This window comes from Callithrix jacchus, chromosome 16 (genome assembly GCF_049354715.1).
Source record: "Callithrix jacchus isolate 240 chromosome 16, calJac240_pri, whole genome shotgun sequence".
Lineage (NCBI taxonomy): Eukaryota > Metazoa > Chordata > Mammalia > Primates > Cebidae > Callithrix > Callithrix jacchus.
The window spans coordinates 69,572,691-69,594,841 of NC_133517.1; the positions used below are offsets into that span (position 1 = coordinate 69,572,691).

Below are 22,151 nucleotides of genomic sequence, written 5' to 3' on the forward strand. Positions count from 1 at the left end.
TCATGACTTACGTGGGACGAGAATTATGAAGCAAACTCAGTCACAATAAGTGCCGGAAAGGACCTCTGTCTTCTGCAGCCGCTCTCCTATAAATTCCTGGGGACTTTCCACACAGAAGACCTTTTCCTTTTCCCATTTCCTTTTGTAAAAAAAAAAAAAAAAAAATGGGAAAAGTGTGGGGGTAGCTGACACACTCACTGCTACATTAACTAGAATGTTCCAAAGAGACTCCAAGCTGGCAACCCCTCCTCTGGACAAATCTCTCTGGCACATCACTCTAATCTCACCCCTGCCCCAGCTCAAAACCTTCCGTAGAGAAAAGCGTGATGACTCACTCTTGTAATTCCAACACTTTGGGAGGCCAAGGTGGGAAGATCACCTAAAGGCAGGAGTTTTAAGCCTGGACAACAAAGTAAGACCCCATCTTTACAAAAAAAAATTAAAAATAGGCCGGGCGCGGTGTCTCACACCTGTAATCCCACCACTTTGGGAGGCCAAGGTGGGCAGATCACGAGGTCAGCAGTTCAAGACCAGCCTGGCCAACATCGTGAAACCCCATCTCTACCAAAAATACAAAAACCAGCTGGGCGTGGTGGCACTTGCCTGTAATCCCAGCTGCTCTGGAGGCTGAGGTAGGAGAATTGCTTGAACCACTGCACTCCAGGCTGGGCGACAGAGCAAGATTCCCTCTCGGAAAAAAAAAAAAAAGATTAGTCGGGGTGGTGGCATGCAGGGATAGTCTCAGCTGCTCGGAGGACTGCTGAGCCCAGGGAGTCTAGGCTGCGATGAGTCACCATGGCTCCCTGCACTCTTGCCTGAAGCAACAGAGCAAGACTCTGTCTCCAAAAAGAAAACTTTCAATAACTCCCCGTTGCCCACAGGGTAAAGTCCAACTGTGCTTCAGCACAGTTGAAAGGTCCCTAGCTATCTCTTCCCTCAAACTTGGCCCTCCAAGAAGTCCTTTCTTTCTCCAAAATAAATACCAAACTCATCCTCTTCTCTTCCTCCCCACTGCTAGAATCGGGTCCAGCTCTGTCTTCTGGATTGCTGTAATCCAGTCCCCAAATGCACCTCCTGCTTCCATTGATCCACCATCTATTCAGCAAAAAGGTTAATTATAAGCTGGCCCTGCCCAGCTTAGCAGCCCCCAAAGACTTAAAAAAGCACTTAAGGCCCTCCATGACCAGACACCTGTTCACCTGGACCCTGGACATCCGCTCCTTCGCAGCCACACGAGTCTCCTGACACTCTGAACACGCCAAAGGATTTATAGCCTCAGGGCCTTCACTCATGCTGTTCCCTTTAACTAGAATATCTCTTCCATAAACTTTTTTGAAAGAAATTTAAAGAACCAGCTGGACTCAAACCTGTAATCCCAGCACTTTGGGAGGCTGAGGTGTCAAGATCACCTGAGGTCAGGAGTTTGAGACAAGCCTGGCCAACATGGTGAAACCCTGTCTCTACTGAAACAAAAGACAAAAATAAGCTGGACGTCAGGGGTTGTGCCTGTAGTCCCAGATACTCAGGACGCTGAGGAACCAGAATCGCTTGAAACCAGGAGGTGGAGGTTGCAGTGAGCTGAGATTGCACCACTTCATTCCAGCCTGAGTGACAGAGCAACACTGTCTCAAGAAAAAAAAAGTAAAAGAAAAATTCAAAGAACCTAGAACTGACAACCATGAACATTTTGTCATGTGTTTTCAGTCTTTTTTTCTTTTCTGCATGTTTTCAAAATGTGTAACTGACCCGTGTAGATATCTATCATCTTCCTTAAAAAAAAAAAAAGCATTCAAGGTAGGTCAGACCCTGTGGCTCTTCCCTGTAATCCCAGAATTTTGAGAGGACCAGACAAGACAGGAGGATGCCTTGAGGCTGGGAGTTCGAGACCAGATGGGGCAATATAGTGAGAGCTCATCTCTACAAAATATATCGGCATGGTGGCTCACACCTATAGTCCCAACTACTTGGGAGGCTGAGGCAGGAGGATCACTTGATCCTGGGAAGTAGAGGCTGCAGTGAGCCGTGATCACACCACTCACACTCCAGCAATCTTGACAGTGAGATGCTGTCTCAACAAATACATTAATGAGTTGATTTTTAAAGCACTAAAGGCAACGTTAAAGTAGGCTTTGACATTCACAATCACGCACTTTTCGTCTCTCCCCAGGCGATGACAGTGAGTTTGATACAGATCTTTCCAGCCCATTTTTTAAACCTTTATATCCGTCTCTAAATATCCTTAAGTAACATACAGCATGAGCTATGAATTCTCACCCTTACCTAGGAATGGGGCTGCACATGTTTCCAATTTTACTACCTACTGCCGAGGTAGTCTCTAAAATGACCTCACACACTCATTAGCGGAGCTAACACCTGGTGCCTGGTCAACACTTGCCTCAGACATCCTATTTCCGGCATGTGGTAAAACAGGAAACTCGTATCTCATGGCAACACCCAGATGCCCTTCGACTGGAGAATAGATAAACAAACAGTTCATCCCAGTAAGCAATAAAAACTACAATCAATAAAATATACAATCCCAGTTAGCAATAAAAACTACCAAACTCCTGATGCGCAAGACAACATGGAAGGCCCCCAAATGCATTATGCTCAATCAAAGAAGCCAAACCCAAGAGACTACCACTGTATGAATTCATTTATAGGACACTCTGAAAAAGGCAGCATTGTAAGGTCAGAAAACAACTCAGGGGTTGGTTAAAGCAGGAGGTGGAGAAGGAGACTGACAACGAATTGTGATGATCACACAGCTCTAGGCATTTATCAAAACCCTTAGCATTGTATCCTAGAAAATGGGAATTTTTCTGACGAGAAATCAGACTTTCAAAAACCCGACTTTGTTAGTAAAATTCAAAATCTTTTTCACATTTATCATCCACTTTGCTTTTTTTTTTTTTTCTGAGATGGAGTCTCACTGTGTCAGCAGGCTAGAGTCCAATGGTGTTATCTCGACTCACTACAACCTCCACCTCTTAGCTTCAAGCAATTCTCCTGCCTCAGCATCCAGAGTAGCAGGGATTACAGGCGTATGCCATCACGCCTGGCTCCTTTTTGTATTTTTAGTAGAGACGGGCCAGGATGGCCTTGATTTCTTGACCTCGTGATCTGCCTGCCTCGGCCTCCCAAAGTGCTGGGATTACAGGCATGAACCACCGCACCCAGCCCCACTTTGCTTTCTGTGAGCACTGCATGGTTGTACCTTTTTTTTTTTTTTGAGCTGGAATCTCGCTCTGTTGCCCAGGCTGGAGTGCAGTGGCTTGCTCTTGGCTCACTGCAACCTCCACCTCCTGAGTTCAAGCGATTCTCCTGCCTCAGCCTCCAGAGTAGCTGGGACTGCAGGCACACGCCACCACACCTGGCTAAATTTTGTATCTTTAGTACAGATGGGATTTCACCATATTGGTCAGGCTGGTCTTGAACTCCTGACCTCATGATCTGCCTGCCTCAGCTCCCCAAAGTGCTGGGATTACAGGGATGAAGCACCACGCCTAACCAACATGGTAGTATCTTTCACTCACTTTCGTATCAGGCTGTCTTTTTATTGTTGACTTTTGGGAATTCCGTATACATTCTAAATATTAGTGCTTTGTAATGTGTTATACATATTGCAAACATCTTCTAAGTCTTTTATTTGGCTTTTAATACCATTATTGTTTTTGTTGCTCAGATGTGCCTTTCTCTTTAATATGTAGTCATATTGATCGATCTTGTCTTTTCTGCTAATACTTTGCTCCTCTCGTTAACTTCTTTTTTTTTTTTTTTTTTTTTATTTAAATAGATACAGGGTTTTACCATGTTGGTCAGGCTAGTGTTGAACTCCTGACTTCAGGCGATCCACCCGCCTCGGCCTCCCAAAGTGCTGAGATTACAGGCGTGAGCCACCTCACCCAGCCTCCTCTGGTTAATTTCTACTGAGTCTTCGTGTCTCACTCAAATTCCGATTCCTCAGACAGGATTTCAGAATGAAACCCTCACCACACAATAACCATTCCTTCATATTATTCTAGTTCATATTATTTCATATTCCTTATGATAATGTTATTTATTCTTTGTCTATTTGCTTGTTTCCCCCACTTAAAAATAAGCCTCTTGGCCGGGCATGGTGGCTCATGCCCGTAATCCCAGCATTTTGGGAGCCGAGGTGGGCGGATCACCTGAGGTTGGGAGTTCAAGACCAGCCTGACCAACATGGAGAAACCCCGTCTCTATTAAAAATATAAAAAATTAGCTGGGCATGGTGGCACGTGCCTGTAATCCCAGCTACCTGGGAGGCTGAGGCAGGAGAATGGCTTGAACCCGGGAGGCGGAGGTTGCAGTGAGCCAAGATCACACCATTGCACTCCAGCCTGGGCAACAAGAGTGAAACTCTGTCTCAAAAAAAAAAAAAGCCTGGGATTACAGGCATGCGCCACCATGCCCAGCTAAGTTTTTGTATTTTTAGTAGACACAGGGTTTCACCATGTTGACCAGGATGGTCTCGATCTCTTGAACTCGTGATCCACCCGCCTCAGCCTCCCAAAGTGCTGGGATTACAGGCTTGAGCCACCGTGCCCGGCCAGAAAAAAAAGCCTCTTAAGAACTGGTACCAGTTGATCTACTTTGATTGCTACTGAATATCCAAGGCCTTGAGCAGAACTTGGCACACAATAGGCATTCCACAAATACCTGCCAATAAATGAGTGAAGAAAATCCAGTACAGGTGCATGGGCTGCACATAATCATGTGCCAAGCACATAACACTATACATACATGTTAATGACATGTCAGTACATCATGGACAGCAAAACACATCACGTGTGTCATCAGAAAACAGAAAATTCAGCTTCTGTGCAAATGTCATGAGCCACAATGTTTACCTGAAATTCTATAAATATTCAGACAATCCTAGGACTGAGAATTTGTGGGGGGTTTTTTAATTAACTGAAAAATAGAAAACATGATCTATATAAACAGGCTGTTATGAAGCTAAGCAACCAAATCAAAGGAATGATCAAGTAAGCAATGAAACAGTCACTGAACAGAAATATCTACCCAATAAAAATGACATGGATGAAGTGCGCGTAATATTCAAAAATGCAGCCGGGCGCAGTGGCTCACGCCTATAATCCCAGCACTTTGGGAGGCTGAGGCGGGTGGATCACAAGGTCAAGAGATCGAGACCATCCTAGTCAACAAGGTGAAACACTGTCTCTACTAAAAATACAAAAATTAGCTGGGCATGGTGGTGTGCGCCTGTAGTTCCAGCTACTCGGGAGGCTGAGGCAGGAGAATTGCTTGAACCCGGAAGGTGGAGCTTGCGGTGAGCCGAGATCGTGCCATTGCACTCCAGTCTGGGTAACAACAGCGAAACTCCGTCTCAAAAATAAAAAAATGCCTATGTCCTAACTAACAAAAAAATCAGGACGTCTCCGAATGTGGTGGCTCACACTTTAATCCCAGCACTTTGGGAAGCCAAGCTGGTTGGATCACTTGACGTAAGGAGTTCAAGACCAGCCTGGCTAACATAGTGAAACCCTGTCTCTACTAAAATTAAAAAAAAAAAAAAAAATTAACCAGGCATGGTGGCACCCCAGCTACTTGGAGGCTGAGGCAGAAGAATCGCTTGAACCTGGGAGGTAGAGGTTGCAGTGAGTTGAGATTGAAACACTGCACTCCAGCCTGGGTAACAGAGTGAGACCCTGTCTCAAAAAAAAAAAAAAAAAAAACAGGATTACAATACTTTAAAAAAAAAAAAAAAAAGGCTAGGCACAGTGGCTCACATGTGTAATCTCAACATTTTGGGAGGCCAAGGTGTGAGGGTCACTTGAAGCCAGGAGTTTGAGAACAGCCTGAGAGTGAGACCCTACCTCTGCGAAAATAAATAAAACACAAAGACAAAACAGTGATTGTATTGTTTGTATTCAACTCACAAAATATTATTATTTTTGAGTCAGAGTTTCACTCTTGTTGCCCAGGCTGGAGTGCAGTGGCGGGATCTCCGGTCACTTCAGCCTCCGCCTTCAGGTTTCAAGAGATTCTCCTGCCTCAGCCTGCTGAGTAGCTGGGATTACAGGCACGCACCACCATGCCCAGCTAATTTTTTTGTGTTTTTAGCAGAGACAGAACTTCACCATGTTGACCAGGATGGTCTCAATCTCTTGACCTCGTGATCCAAGAGGCCTCCCAAAGTACTGGGATTATAGGCGTAAACCACCGCACCCGGCCCCTAATTTTTGTACTTTTAATTAGAGACAAGGTTTCACTATGTTGGTCAGGCTCGTCTCAAACCCCTGACCTTGTGATCTGCCTGCCTCAGCCTCCCGAAGTGCTGGAATTACAGGCATGAGCCACTGTGCCTGGCTAGAAATATTATTTTTTATAAATTTACCAATTCCACCTCCCCAGCTTTTAAAATTTTATTTATTTATTTTAGAGACAGGGTCTCATTCTGTCACCCAGACTGGAGTACAGTGGTATTATCACAACTCACTGCAGCCTCCGCCTCCCAGGTTCAAGCGATTCTCCTGTCTCAGCCTCGGGAGTAGCTGGGACTACAGGCGTATGCCACTATGCCTGGCTAATTTTTTGTATTTTTAGTAGAGATGGGGTTTCACCATGTTAGCCAGGATGGTCTCCTGACCTCGTGATCTGCCCCTCTCAGCCTCCCAAAGTGCTGGGATTACAGGTGTGAGCCACTGCGCCTGGCCGAGTTTGTCATCTTTCTAGGCGTATATCTGGGAAGTTACTCCTTGCTGACAATCCTTTAAAAGTGCTCAGTTCATGGCTAGCCATGTGCAGAAAGCAGAAACTGGACCCCTTCCTGACACCTTACACTAAAATTAACTCCAGATGGATTAAAGACTTAAACATCAGACCTAACACCATAAAAACCCTAGAAGAAAATCTAGGCAAAACCATTCAGGACATAGGAGTAAGGACTTCATGACCAAAACACCAAAAGCATTGGCAACAAAAGCCAAAATAGACGAATGGGATCTAATCAAACTCCACAGCTTCTGCACGGCAAAAGAAACAGTCATTAGAGTGAATCAGCAACCAACAGAATGGGAAAAATTTTTTTGCAGTTTACCCATCTGACGAAGGACTGATGTCCAGAATTTACAAAGAACTAAAACAGATTTACAAGAAAAAAACAAACAAGCCCATTCAAAAGTGGGCAAAGGATACGAACAGACACTTTACAAAAGAAGACATACATGAGGCCAATAAACGTATGAAAAAATGCTCATCATCACTGGTCATTAGAGAAATGCAAATCAAACCACATTGAGATACCATCTCACGCCAGTTAGAATGGCGATCATTTAAAAATCTGGAGACAACAGATGCTGGAGAGGATGTAGAGAAATAGGAACACTTTTACACTGCTGGTGGGAGTGTAAATTAGTTCAACCATTGTGGAAGACAGTGTGGCAATTCCTCAAGGACCTAGAAATAGAAATTCCATTTGACCCAGCAATCCCATTATTGGGTATATATCCAAAGGACTATAAATTGTTCTACCACAAGGACACATGCACACAAATGTTCATTGCAGCACTGTTTACAATAGCAAAGACCTGGAATCAACCCAAATGCCCATCGATGATAGACTGGACAGGAAAAATGTGGCACATATACACCATGGAATATTATGCAGCAATCAAAAACGATGAGTTCGTGTCCTTTGTAGGGACATGAATGAACCTGGAAAACATCATTCTCAGCAAACTGACACAAGAACAGAAAATCAAATACCGCATGTTCTCACTCATAGGCGGGTGATGAACAATAAGAACACATGGACACAGGGAGGGGAGCACTACACACTGGGGTCTGTTGGGGGAATAGGGGAGGGCCAGCAGCGGGTGGGGAGTTGGGGAGAGATAGAATGGGGAGAAATGCCAGATATAGCTGAAGGGGAGGAAGGCAGCAAATCACACTGCCACGTGTGTACCTATGCAACTATCTTGCATGTTCTTCACATGTATCCCAAAACATAAAATGCAATAAAAAATAAAAATAAAATAAAAGTGCTCACTCAGTTCAGGCCGGGCACAGTGGCTCATGCCTATAATCCTAGCACTTTGGGAGGCCGAGGTGGATGGATCACAAGGTCAAGAGATCGAGACCATCCTGGTCAACATGGTGAAACCTCGTCTCTACTAAAAATACAAAAAAATTAGCTGGGCATAATGGCACGTGCCTGTAGGTCCAGCTACTCGGGAAGCTGAGGCAGGAGAATTGCTTGAATCCAGGAGTCGGAGGTTGCGGTGAGCCGAGATCGTGCCATTGCACTCCAGCCTGGGTAACAAGAGCGAAACTCCGTCTCAAAAAAAAAAAGTGCTCAGTTCATGGGACCCATTTGAAATCACTTATGCCTGGTCATTCAGGCTCTCCAGGGTATCCTGCCCCTCGCCCCCCCACCTCGCCTGCCTTTTCCACCTCCACCCACACTACCAGCCACTTTAGAGGACTTGCAGTCTGAGGCCTCAAACCTCTGCATGGCCAGCCCACTGCTGTCACCAAGGCCCAGGCTGAGACCCATCACCCCATGGTCTTCCTTTCCTCCTGGGCGAAGCTCTTCCAGTTTCCAAACTGCGGCAGGCCTGGTTGGCTGCAGTCCCACTTCAACCTGCCTTCTTTCTCTCCTTGCGGTTATATCTGCACTGTGCCGCCCTCCCACCCTGGAAGCTTCCACAAGACGGGGATGGTTTCTCATTCACAATAGAACCCCTGTGCCTCACCCATATATTCGATTCAGTAAACGCCGACTTTGTCCAAGGCATTGTTCTAGCCAGTGAAAATGTGATTCAAGCCACATGTAATTTTAGACTTTCTAGTAACCATAAAGTTAGAACAAACAGGTGAAATTAACTTTAGTAACATTCATCCAATTTGTATTTACCCAATATATCCAAAACTATATCAGTTCAATATGTAATTACCGTTAAGGAATTAATTGGTTAATGAGATATCCTGGCAGAGCACTGTGGCTCAGCCTGTAACCCTATCACCATAGGAGGCTGAGGCAGGCAGATTGCCGGAGCCCAAGAGTTCAAAAAAGCCTGGGCAACACAGGGAGACCCCAGCTCCACCAAAAATACAAAAATCATCTGGGCATGGTGACACAGACCTGTGTCCCAGCTGCTCAGGAGGCTGGGGTGGGAGGATCACCTGAGCCCAGGAGGTCAAGCCTGTAATGATCTATGATCACACCACTGCATTCCAGCCTGGGTGACAGAGTGAGTCTCTATCTCAAATAAATAAACAGGCTGGTCGCAGTGCCTCAAGCCTCCCAGCACTTTGGGAGGCTGAGTTGGAGGATTACCTGAGGTCAAGAGTTTGAGACCAGCCTGGTCAGCAAAGGGAAACCCCATCTCTACTAAAAATACAAAATTAGCCAGGCGTGGTGGTTTGCACCTGTCATCTCAGCTACTTGGGAGGCTGAGGCAGAATTGCTTGAACCTGGGAGGTTGCAATGAGCCAAGATCGTGCCAGTGCACTCCAGCTTGGGCAACAGGTGAGACTCCGTCTCAATTAAAAAAAAGAAAAATATCTTACTCTTCCTTCTCACTAAGTCTTTGAAATTCAATGTGCATTTAACACATACATTACATCTCAGTTTCCTTTTAAGTGCTCAGTACACATGTAGGGCTTGCAGCTACGTATGGAGAGCTCAGTTTAAGAATCTGGGGATGGCCAAGCGCGGTGGCTCACGCCTTTAATCCCAGCACTTTGGGAGGCCGAGGCGGGCCTCGGATCACAAGGTCAGGTGTTCAAGACCAGCCTGACCAACATGGTAAAACCCCATCTGTACTAAAAATACAAAAATAAGCCAGGAGTGGTGGCACACCCCTATAATCCCAGCTACTCAGGAGGCTGAGGCAGGAGAATCGCTTGAACCTGGATGGTGGAGATTGCAGTAAGGCGAGATAGTGCCACTGCACTCCAGCCTGGGCGACACAGTGAGACTCCATCTCAAAAAAAAAAAAAAAACCGGGGTCCAAAGTGGCTCCCGCCGGATGTTGTGGCGCTTGCAAAGGTGAGGTCATGAGTTCAAGGCCAACCTGAGCAACCGTACAAGCTCACACTGATTGGAAAAAAAAAAAAAAGCCGATGCTGGGGATACAACAGCGAACAGCCTAGAAGGCTGAGAGTCTATTCCTGCAGCCCCGTCCAGAACTGCCAGCCTGGCCTCGGCACTTACATCTTGTGCATGTTTGTCCCGGTGCTCTAGTTCCTGACCCTGATTTAGTTTCTTCTCAACACAGCAGCCAGACTGCCCATTTCAAAAGCTAAGTCAGATCAAATTACTTTCCTTTTTAAAACACTGCAAGAAAACCAGGCACATTGGCTAACGCCTATAATCCCAACAGTTTGGGAGGTTGAGGTGGGCGAATCACTTGAGGTCAGGAGTTCGAGACCAGCCTGGACAACATGGCAAAAGCCCATCTCTACAAAAATAAAAACATTCACCAGGCGTGGAGGCACACACCTGTAATCCCAGCTACTCAGGAGGCTGGGGCACAAGAGTCACTTAAACCCAGGAGGTGGAGGTTGCAGTGAGCCAAGATTGCCCCACTGCCCTCAAGCCTGGGCAACAGTGAGACTCTGTCTCAAACAAGCAAAATACACCAGGCACGATGCCTGTAGTCCCAGTTACTCGGGAGGCTGAGGCTGGAGGATCGCTTGAGCCCAGGAGTTCTGGGCTGTAGTGCGCTATGCCGATCGGGTGTCCGCACTAAGTTCGGCATCAAAATGGTGACCTCCTGGGAGTGGGGGACCACCAGGTTACCTAAGGAGGGGTGAACCGGCTCAGGTTGGAAACAGAGCAGGTCAAAACTCCCGTGCTGAGCAGTAGTGGGATCGTGCCTATGAATAGCCACTGCACTCCAGCCTGGGCAACATAGCAAGACCCTCTCTCTTAAAAATAAACAAACAAACAAATAAATAAATAAAAACACTGCAAGGGCTCCCCATTTTACAGAGTAAAAGACAGACTCTGTGGCATCCTGCAGGTTTTCTGTGAGGCTCCACACTGTCTGCTGCTAGGGTTCTCCTACTTCTCCTACTCTCTCCTTGCTCACGCCAGCTTCTCCTGGCTGCTCCTTACCCCCACAGGCTCACTGCTGCCTCCACCTCTGTCCTAGCTCCTCCTAGAGCCCGAGACACCCATCCTTCCCCTCCTTCAGGTGGAGGCTAACGTCAGCTCCTCCATGGAGCCTGCCCTGACTCTGACCGGCCAACTTAACCTTGTAGCACCACGCCCCAACCCTCCAGACACCGGCCCTGCTCTGCCTGTTCCCACCGCACTTCATATTCTTGAATACACAATTCCTATCCTTCTTTATTATGTCTGCTGTTCCTTATCTGTCTAACCCAGCTGTAACCTAAGCTCTAGAATGAAAATCTGTCCTTTTTCTTCCTTTATGCATCCCCAGCACCTACAGCCATGCCTGGCACAGAGTAGACACACAACCCGTATATGCTGGAGGAATGAATGGCTTATAATTTAGTAGGAGAAGAGAGACATATTGCCATATGTACTAGGAAGATAAGCACTGTTGAGAAAAAGATAACCGAGGAAGGGTAATGGAAGAAAGGGAGGCTGCGGGTTGTTTTTGGGGTGGGGGGGCGGCAGAGTCTCACTCTGTTGCCAGGCTAGAGTTCAGTGGCGCAATCTTGGCTCACTGCAACCTCCGCCTCCCAGGTTCAAGAAAATCTCCTTCCTCAGCCTCCTGAGTAGCTGGGACTACAGGGGCATGCTACCACACCCAACTAATTTTTGTATTTTTAGTAGCGACGGGGTTTCACCATGTTGGCCAGGATGGTCTCGATCTCTTGACCTTGTGATCCGCCCACCTCAGCCTCCCAAAGTGCTGGGATCACAGGTGAGAGTTAGTGTGCCCAGCCGGGAGGCTACTGTTTCATGAGGGAGGAAAATAATATAATAATAATAAACATAGCAACCACCACTACATAGTAACTACAATGTGCCGGAGCTTGCACTTTACTGTAACACAGTGGTGCCAGGGTGACTTTGCACTAGAGTCAGTTTTTGCCTGCACTGCCTTCATCTATTCCCACAACTGTCTCTGGGGACCAGCCCGCCCCACTACTGTGTGGCTTCCACTAGAACAGAGCTCCAGGAGGGCAGGGATTTTTGTTTCTTTTGTTCCTTGATGAATCTCCAGCAGCTAAAACAATGCCAGGCATACAGCAACTGCTCAGGAAATGAATTGCATCCATCAGTCTTGAAGCCAGTAGCCAATGCGAGGGCTAATGCACCAGAAAAATGAGCCCTGAAGAATAATAAATAATTGCTTTACTCAAATGTTTTACTTAAGGGCTTACTTCCTCTGTGCTAAGTGTTCTGCTAAGTGCTGTGCACCATCCCTGGGAGGGAGAAGCGATTCTCTTCCCCTGCTCAGCAGCTGAGGAAATGGAGGTACGGGTGAGTTGAAATAACTTGCAGAGGCAGACTGACATGTGATACCCACTTCTGCAGCTTTACTTACTTTCTTCTCTACTTCTTACTTGTATAAGCCAGGGTTTGCTTCTGATGCTTGCAAAGAGTTAGAGTGAAGTCACTGCCATCTTAAGATCTAGGAAACTAGAATGTTGCCTTTGTCTTCAGAAACCACTACTTCATGCAGCCACAGGAAGTAATAAAGCTCAATAATTGGAACAGTAATAATATTAGCTGACTTTTACTGTGTGCTCACAATGAGCCCAGGTCCTCTGCCAGACACATTCTTCTCATCAACTGTTTCATCATCACAGCAACCCATTTTATTGATGAGGAAACTGAAGTTTACAGAAGTAACTTGCCCAAAAGCAACCAAATCTACACTCCTCGACTTTCTGAGACATCCCCAGTGCCTCCTGCTACTGTATGTTTTCCTTCTTTTTTGGGGGGTGGGGAGGGCAGGGAAGGAGTCTTGCTCTGTCACCAGGCTGGAGTACAGTGGCACAATCTCGGCTCACTGCAACCTCGAACTCACTGGTTCAAGTGATTCTCTTGCCTCAGCCTCCCACGTAGCTGGGATTACAAGCATGTGACACCATGCCAAGCTAATTTTTGTATTTTTAGTAGAGACCAAGTTTCACCATTTATTTTATTTTTATTTTTTGAGACGGAGTTTCGCTGTTGTTACCCAGGCTGGAGTGCAATGGCGCGATCTCGCCTCACCGCAACCTCCGTCTCCTGGGTTCAGGCAATTCTCCTGCCTCAGCATCCCGAGTAGCTGGGATTACAGGCACGCACCACCATGCTCAGCTAACCTTTTGTATTTTTAGTAGAGACGGGGTTTCACCATGTTGACCAGGATGGTCTCAATCTCTTGACCTCGTGATCCACCCGCCTCGGCCTCCCAAAGTGCTGGGATTACAGGCTTGAGCCACCGTGCCCGGCCGAGTTTCACCATTTTTGTCAAGCTGGTCTATCTCCTAACCTCATGATCCACCGGCTTCGCCCTCCCAAAGTGCTGGAATTACAGGCGTGAGCCACCGCGCCTGGACTGTTTTCCTTCTTTTTCATCAACGCACTTTCCCTACAGGCAAGCCCCTGTAGAGAAACCCCCACTTCCCACCATGCCCACCTGTCTCACATCTAAAAAGATAATGATTAGGCCAAGTGTGGTGGCTCATCCCTGTAATCCTAGCACTTTGGGAGGCTGAGATGGGCGGATCACCTGAGGTCAGGAGTTTGAGACCAGTCTGACCAACGTGGAGAAACTCTGTATCTACTAAAAATACAAAATTAGCCAAGCATGATGGCGCATGCCTGTAATCCCAGCTACTTGCAATGCTGAGGCAGGAGAATCACTTGAACCTGGGAGGCAGAGGTTGAGGTGAGCAGAGATCGCACCATTGCACTCCAGCCTGGGCTACAAGAGCGAAACTCCACCTCCAAAGAAAAAAAATATATATATAATCACTGTAGACTGTGTTGCTTCTTGTTTCCTTGAAGACGAAGAGTTCTTTATTTATTCATTTTTATTTTACTATTTTTTACAAAGACAGGGTCTCACTCTCTTGCCCAGGATGGTCTCAAACTCCTGGGCTCAAGCAATCCTCCTGCCTCAGCCTCTCAAAGTGCAAAAATTATAGACATGAGTCACCATGCCGGGCTGAAACAGTGGTTCTTAAGAGTCACCTGATTCAGCAAAGTACCAGGGCTGTTTGGGGCACTTAGATGCCCCTGTTCTCAAGAATTTCATAGTAGACAATCATAAAGAGGCAGATAAACAAAACAATACCCCATGCCTCCCCACCCAACAAAAAAAAAAGGAGGAAGAAAAAAAACAGACAATTTGAAATTTTGCAATTAAAAATGAATGCGACCATTTCCACATCATGTATGTAAGTCTTGTGTTTTATAACCTGACATTGTTTTTGTTTTTAATGACAGGGCTGGGAGAGGGGCCACCACGACCTTTATAATGCTTAGGGTCCCTACAACACCTAAACACACCCAAGATAGAGGTGGGTACTTAGAAGACATTGTTGGGGGATGAAGGGGAGGCAGAGATCATGGCTAAAAGAGCTCAATCTCACCAGGTGCGGTGGCTAACGCCTGTAATCCCAGCACTTTGGGAGGCTGAGGCAGGAGGATCACCAGGTCAAGAGATCAAGACCATCCTGGCCAACATGGTGAAAACCCATCTCTACTAAAATATAAAAAATTAACTGGGCATGGTGGCAAGTGCCTATAGTCCCAGCTACTAGGGAGGCTGATACAGAACACTGCTTGAACCTTGGAGGCAAAGGCTGCAGTGAGCCAAGATAGCGCCACTGCACTCCAGCCTAGGCAACTGAGCAAGATTCCGCTCAAAAAAAAAAAAAAGAGAGCTCAAATCTCCCACTCACAGTGAAGGTTGTTAGTAATCAAATCCTGAAACCTAGTTTTGGTCACAAAGTCAAGTGTATGCCTGACTGCAGCCTCTTGCTAATGATTATAGATTTTGTACCAAGACTAAGACTGAGGCTTTTTTGTTTGTTTGTTTATTTGGTTTGGCTTTTTTTTTGGAGACAGAGTCTTACTATCTCCCAATCTGAAGTGCAATGGCAATGTCAGCTCACTGCAACCTCTGCCTCGTGGGTTCAAGAGATCCTCCTGCCTCAGCCTCCCGCATAGCTGGGACTACAGGCATGTGCCACTATGCCAGGATGATTTTCTCTCTCTTTTTTTAATTTTCTATTATTTTTTTATTTTTAGTAGAGACAGAGATTCACCAGGTTGGCCAGGCCGGCCTTGAACTCCTGACCTCAGGTGATCTGCCTGCTTTGGCCTCCCAAAATGTTGGGATTACAGGTGTGAGCCATCGCACCCAGCCAAGAGACTCCTGCCCACATTCACAGCCCAGAACTTTCCAGCATGGCAGCCCTCACCTAAGGCCTCTTTGTCCCTTTGTCTCTGCCTCCTCCGTGGCCACAGAAAAGGCTGACAGCTAGAGCACGAGGTATCTTCATGCAGGATTTTCAGGTTTCTGAAGTTTGTGCCTGAGGTATGTAGGGAGGGTGGGGGATACACTCTGTTCTCCTGCTCAAGGCCAACGGGTACCCTTTGCTTGTTCCCTTTTTTTTTTTTTTTTTTCTGAGACTGAGTTTCACTCTTGTTGCCCAGGCTGGAGTGCAACAGTGTGATCTTGGCTCACCCCAACCTCCACCTTCAAGGTTCAAGCGATTCTCCTGCCTCAGCCTCCCAAGTAGCTGGGATTACCGGTGCCCACCACCATGCCTGGCTAATTGATTGTATTTTTAGTAGAGACAGGGTTTCACCATGTTAGCCAGGCTGGTCTCGAACTCCTGACCTAGGTGATCCATCCGCCTCAGCTTCCCAAAGTGTTGGGATTACAGGCATAAGCCACCCTGCCCGGCCCCTTTGCTTGTTCTTAATCTCACTATCCTCTAACTTCTGAAAGTCACACTAGAAAATCAGAAAACCGTGGTCCAAATCCCTACAGCTCTGCCGCTCCCGAGCTAAGTGACCTGGGAGGATATTTTTAACCTCTCTGGGCTATGGGTTCCTCATCTGCAAAATCACAATAATAATAATCCTATTTCACAGGAAAGTTAAATGTGATCATATAATTTGAAGTGTTAGAACCAAGCCCGCCCTGAAACAAGAACTCTCCCATTGCTAGACATTTTATTCTAAGTGCCTCATGGAGCTGTAGTGAGTAGAAGGTGAAGAACATGCTTTGCGTGATAAACAATGCCCATGTTATACCTGCACTATTATTGTTGTTATTATCAATTTTTATTGTTACTGTTATTAGTTTCTTAGATTACTTGAGGCCAGAAAACAGAAGAGAAAAAGGGGGTCCTGCCAAAGGACCCATTTTGACAGCATTCCAAATGGCCTTGAATTTCTTTTTTTTTCTTTTTGAGACAGAGTCTCACTCTTGTTGCCCAGGCTGGAGTACAATGGCGAGATCTTGGCTCACTGCAACCTCTGCCTCTGGAGTTCAAGTGATTCTCCTGCCTTGGAATCCTGAGTAACTGGGATTACAAGCATCCCTCAGCACACCCAGCTAATTTTTTGTATTTTTAGAGGAAATGGGATTTCTCCATGTTGGTAAGGCTGGTCTCAGACTCCAGACCTCAGGTGATCCACCCACCTTGGCCTCCCAAAGTGCTGGGATTACAGGCATAAGCCACCACGCCCAGTCGTTTTTTTTCTTTTTGAGATGGGGTCTCACTCTGTCCCCCAGGCTGGAGTGCAGTGGTGTGATCTCAGCTCAATGCAACCTCCGCCTCCCTAGTTCAGGCAATTCTCCTGCCTCAGCCTCCCAAGTAGCTAGGATAACAAGCGTGTGCCACCATGCCCTGCTAATTTTTGTATTTTTAGTAGAAACAGGGTTTCACCATGTTGGTCAGGCTGGTCTTGAACGCCTGACCTCGTGATCCACCTGCCTTGACCTCACAAAGTGCTGGGATTACAGGCATGAGCCATCGCGCCCAGCCCAAGGCCTTGAATTTCTGAGACTCTCTAGCGATGATATTTGAAGCGACTGTCCACAGGACTCAATGGTCCAAATGATTCCAGATTGTTGCTCTGTTCCCATCCTGGGTCAGCGTCCCACCACGGACACTGGGAATATGAGTTGGGGAGTGTGGTGCAGTCCTGATCCCTTAAAGAGGATCAGTGTCAGGAAACAACAAAAAACAAAACGAGAGAACAAGGAGATGTCACGTCTGCAGCCATGAATGAAAGGAAATGTGGCCAGGTGCTGTGGCCCACGCCTGTAATCCCAGCACCTTGGGAGGCCAAGGCGGGCAGATCACGAGGTCAGGGGATCGAGACCATCCTGGCTAACACAGTGAAACCCCGTCTCTACTAAAAATACAAAACATTAACCATGCGTAGTGGCATGGCCAGCTACTCGGGAGGCTGAGGCAGGAGAATCGCTTGAACCCAGGAGGCAGAGGTTGCTGTGAGCCAAGATTGAGCCACTGCAGTCCAGCGTGGGCGACAGAGCGAGACTCTGAGAAAGGAAAGAAAGAACTCTGAGAAAGGAAAGAAGAAAGGGGAAAGGGGAAAGGGGTAAGGGATACGGGGAAAGGAAAAAAAGGAAGAAAGGAAGGAAGGAAATGCAAAATAAAAAACCCACACGTCCAGAGGGCCACCTGATATATAAAACACATAGCAAAAGACAGCCATCAGCAGGCCTGCCACTGCCTCTCCAGAGAACGTAGACTAGCAACTATGGGAGGCTGAGGCGGGTGGATCACGAGGTCAGGAGATCTATCCAAGGTTTTCCTCTTCCCCCAGATAATCTGCCGATGGTCTGCCAAAATGCAGGGACACTCACACAAACAGAAGGAAAGAACAGGGTGTCTTACGGTCCAGGAGATCACTTGACTGAGCTGCCGGAGAAACGTGTCCATCTTGGGCAGGCAGAAGGCCCAGGCATGGCAAACACAGGCTCTGAAGCCCAGCCAGAGTGCCCGCCTACCGCTCAGGCGGCAGAAAAAACCCTCAAGAACAGGGAGCTGATTTGATGTGGGCAGTGAGAATTCACCAGGTTTTTAGACCAGCAATCATATAAACCAGTGGGGGTCAGACATGTTGGAACAGAGGGAAGAACTCCCTACTTCTAGTCCAGAAAAGCTCCAGCCGCAGAAACACACAACATGGAGGTGTGGGCAGGGTGGTGTTAAGAGAGAGGAAAAAGAAAGTTAATCCGGAAAAAAAAAATGGATTTCTTCTGTTTTTCAAGAGAAGCCAGTTTATACAAAAATTCTGCACTCAAGGGTAGATAAGGCAACAAGAATAAACCACTCTTAACCAGGCAAAACAACCGCATAACCACTTAACAAATCCCCTGTGTGCATTCAGTGGGCACAGCATATACCCCACGGTGGAACCACCCTGCCTTTCCATCGTTGTACCTATAAATGGAATTCCAGTTGGGCCCTTGTGCCGAAGCTTTAGACCACAAGGCATGTCCTCACCTCCAAGATGTAGCTCGTCTCAAATAATAGAGACCAGGCCATGAGGTTTCTTCCACACATGGATTCTGTATTTGTCCTGCAGCTTCCATGAAGGCCTTTCTCCTAATAAATCCTTTAGAAAGTTCCGCTCAGGGTTCTCAGGGTTGATACAACGCTCTTCTTGACTGATGAGAGCTTTAGAAAGATTGGTCGTGACCACAGGACTGTGTCAAGTTGAACAAGTCTCAACTTGTCGCTGCCAGTATGCAAAATAGGTCTGCAACATCTTATAACAGACAACACAGCAGACACAGTCCCTGCATCTTCAGGGCCCCCGCCCACCCACCACACACAAACACATCTCTCTAGGGTTTTTTCCTGAGGCAAGGAAATAACCCCAGTAGCCAGGATTCACACAGTGGTGGAGTGGGAGAGAGCTGGGCTAACAGCCTCTCTCTGGAAAACCTAAGACCAGAAAAGAAACACCAGAATCTCACCCTCTTGTCCCTAAACCCTTGCACATGATTTCTTCTCCTCTCTAATGTTCTAGAAGGGCCTAAAATCAGGAGCTTGGGTGAACAGAAGAATCTTCCATGCCTGCAAACCATCGGGAAAATGCATGAGGTATCCACACACAGACACATGCAGCTTCATGGCTGTGCTTCCTGAAAGTCTACACTGAGAACCACAAATACTGGCATAAATAAGAGCACATTAGCCACAGAAGGCAAACCTAATTAAATCAACAGCCCAGCCAAGAAGAATTACCATGATGAGGGTTTAGGAGCACCCAACAAACCCACACAGGCGATGCAAAAGCAGAGAAAGTCTCAAAACACAGTTACAGAGTTTTTGGAAATCACCTTCGCCCAGCCCCGAGGGGGTGTGGGAGGAAGGAGAGAGTGATGGTCAAAGGATGGAGGCACGATCACACATTAACAGACCTCTAGTTTCGCCAGAGGGGCCTCCAAACCACATCGTGGCCCCAAACCCGTTCTGACTGCAGAGGAGTCTATTTTTAGCGATTAGTTAATAGGCCTTTGATCAAGTTCATAAATCCAGAATTGCCTCTAAGCACCGACCATTCGGTGTCATCCCCCTCCCCTCCCCCTCCCCAAACGCCTAAACTCGCCTCCAGTCTTGAGGCTGGTGATGAGGATGGTGCACGCTTAGCACACACGCACTGGATTCCGAAAGCCCCTTTCCTCCATCCGACTCCTCACAGCGCATCCCTGCCCAAGGCCAAGGCTAGAGAGTTTCCAGAAACGCAGGGGACAAAATTGGAACTTACCGGAGGGCAGATCTGGACGGGTCTCCACAGGTCACCGGGGCCGACCACATCCCTTGCGCAAGGAAATCCACTGGAAGGTGCCAGGGGTCCCGGGGCACATCCTCGCCCGCAGCTCCTCGCCGCCCCTCCTCGTCCTGGCCGCCCCGAGCCCGCCCGGCCCGCGGGCCCATGTGCTCGGCGGCCACACGCGCTCTGCCCGGAGGAGCGCGGGGCTGGCGGGTGGCCCGTGACGTCACGGCGGCTCGCGCTCGGGCCGCGGGGGAGGGGGAAGGCGCGAGGCGCGCGCCACCCGGCCCGCCCCGTGCGTCCTGGGTCCCCGCGCTCCCGGCCGTCCCCGGGTCCCTGCCCGCTGCCCAGTGCGCCCCTCTGCCCGCTTCCCGGCAGCCCAGGGGAGGGCCGCGGGCGGAGGCCAGGCGGGCCTGGGCCACTGAGGCCGCCGAGGGCCCAGACTGGGCTGGGGGTCCTCGCTGCCAGCGCCCCGGAGTCCCACCGAGCCCGCGGGAATCCCCGGTGATGCCAGCTAGCGTATGCGCCGCGCATTCCGCAGCCTCTCCCTGCTCCCTCTTCCCCATCCCACACCGTCCTGGAGGTGAGCGGTCTTCCCACTTTCCTGATGAGGAAGGCGAGTTCAGTGAAACAGGGCCAAAGATGCTCCGGGGTGGGTGCGGGTCCCGCAAAAGACCCCCGGCTGGGCTCCAGCTCCAGCGATCTGAGCGCCTCCTTGATACCACCCAGCATCCGCGGGCCTGCTGAGGCGCGCACGCACCTTCTCGCCTCCTTCGACGTCTCCCGCTGCTTCCAGGGGCCGAATTGCAAACCGGCGCGGAGGACCACCTGTCTGCGCAACTCCCTCAGCTCCGGGCAGACTTGACCTACAGAATGTCTTCAATTAGTCCTTTAAATGACCAATAGTTCCTCCAAAGGAGCAGTAGGACACTGGCTTCTGCATAAGCTCGAGACTGGACAGATGTAAGAGCTGCCTCTGTTCAGTTCAATGCTTATTTTAGTCTATTTATTTTGAGACGAAGTTTCTGTCACCCAGGCTGTGCAGTGGCACGATCTCGGCTCACTGCAACCTCCGCCTCCCAGATTCAAGCGATTCTCTTGCCTCAGCCTCCCGAGCAGCCGGGATTAAAGGCGCGTGCCACCACGCCGGGCTAATTTTTGTATTTTTAGTAGAGACAGGGTTTCTCCATGTTGGCCAGGACTGTCTCCAACTCCTGACCTCAGGTGATCCACCCGCTTCGGCCTCCCAAAGTGCTGGGATTATAGGCGTGAGCCACTGTGCCCAGCGCCTGGCCAGTTCAAAGTTTATTGAGCACTCAGGGGAGTTAGGCACCCTGCTAGGCTATGGGGAGGGGGCTACACACAGACCCTGGAAGGACATCACAGCCCAGTGAAAAATTGGACACACACGGGTGATTTCAATATTATAGAACAGGTTGCCCCTCTCTCCCCTACGGGCCACCCTACATGCCACTCACTCCAGCCCACCTGGAAGCTCCTCCCTCCCTGCATGTAGTGTTTCATCACATCTATTCCTGTGGCTTCCTCTCAACGCAAATGTTCTTATCGGAAAAAGAAAAGAAAAATTACTCAGTTGATGCTCCTGTTCTGCCTGTTTCACAGATTGATTTACACTCATGGGCACCTGTTTTGTGCTGGCTCTCCGTGGCAGGCTGGACAGGGGTTTGATTTGTGCCTGACTCTGAGAGGGGCTGGGCAGGTCTCTGAGCTGCAGTTGTCATCTAGTTGTCATTCATCTCGTAAACTATAAAGAGGCTGGGCACAGTGGCTCACGCCTATAATTCCAGCACTTTGGGAGGCTAAGGCCAGAGGATCATGAGATCAGGAGTTCAAGATCAGCCTGGACAAGATGGTGAAACCCTGTCTCTACTAAAAATTACAAAAAAAATTAGGCAGGCACGGTGGCAGGCGTCTGTAAGTAATCCCAGCTGCTCGGGAGGCTGAGGCAGAAGAGCTTAAACCCAGGAGGTGCAGGTTACAGTGAGCCAAAATCGCACCACTGCACTCCAGCCTGGGTGACAGTGAGACTCCATCTCAAAAAAATAAATATAGAGAAAATGATTGGAAACCATCTACACATCATGCTATAAGAGCTGTGAGAACTTAATCCTTTCAGTGCTTAAGCATGTTTTTCCAGAAACTAAAGGCTGTGACCTTGAGAAAGCCAGTGTCTTCCTGAGGGATGCCGATGGGGTATGAGAGGCCCAGCTTCTAATGGTACACATCTCTGTCCAGGTCCCTGGCAGATGATGCCCAGTCCCTTCTGCATGGAAAATCTCCCCTTACTGAAAAGACACTTCTCACCCAGGATACACTTAACTTTGACCATGATGCTGTTTGCCCTCTCTGGGTCTCTTAACTCTAATGCACTAATCTTAGATTCACATTTTCT

General features: G+C 48.1%; 1 protein-coding gene across 1 annotated transcript in view; it reads right to left on the minus strand.

Moving 5' to 3' along the window:
• The window catches only part of LOC108588705 (uncharacterized), a 332,586-nt gene extending 312,090 nt beyond the window's left edge, over positions 1–20,496 (minus strand). The window contains exon 1 of the mRNA XM_078353216.1: positions 19,733–20,496. Coding sequence (XP_078209342.1) covers positions 19,733–20,304 — 572 coding nt within the window. The 5' untranslated portion in view covers positions 20,305–20,496. The remainder of the gene's footprint in view (positions 1–19,732) is intronic.
• Between the last annotated feature and the right edge of the window lie 1,655 nt (positions 20,497–22,151).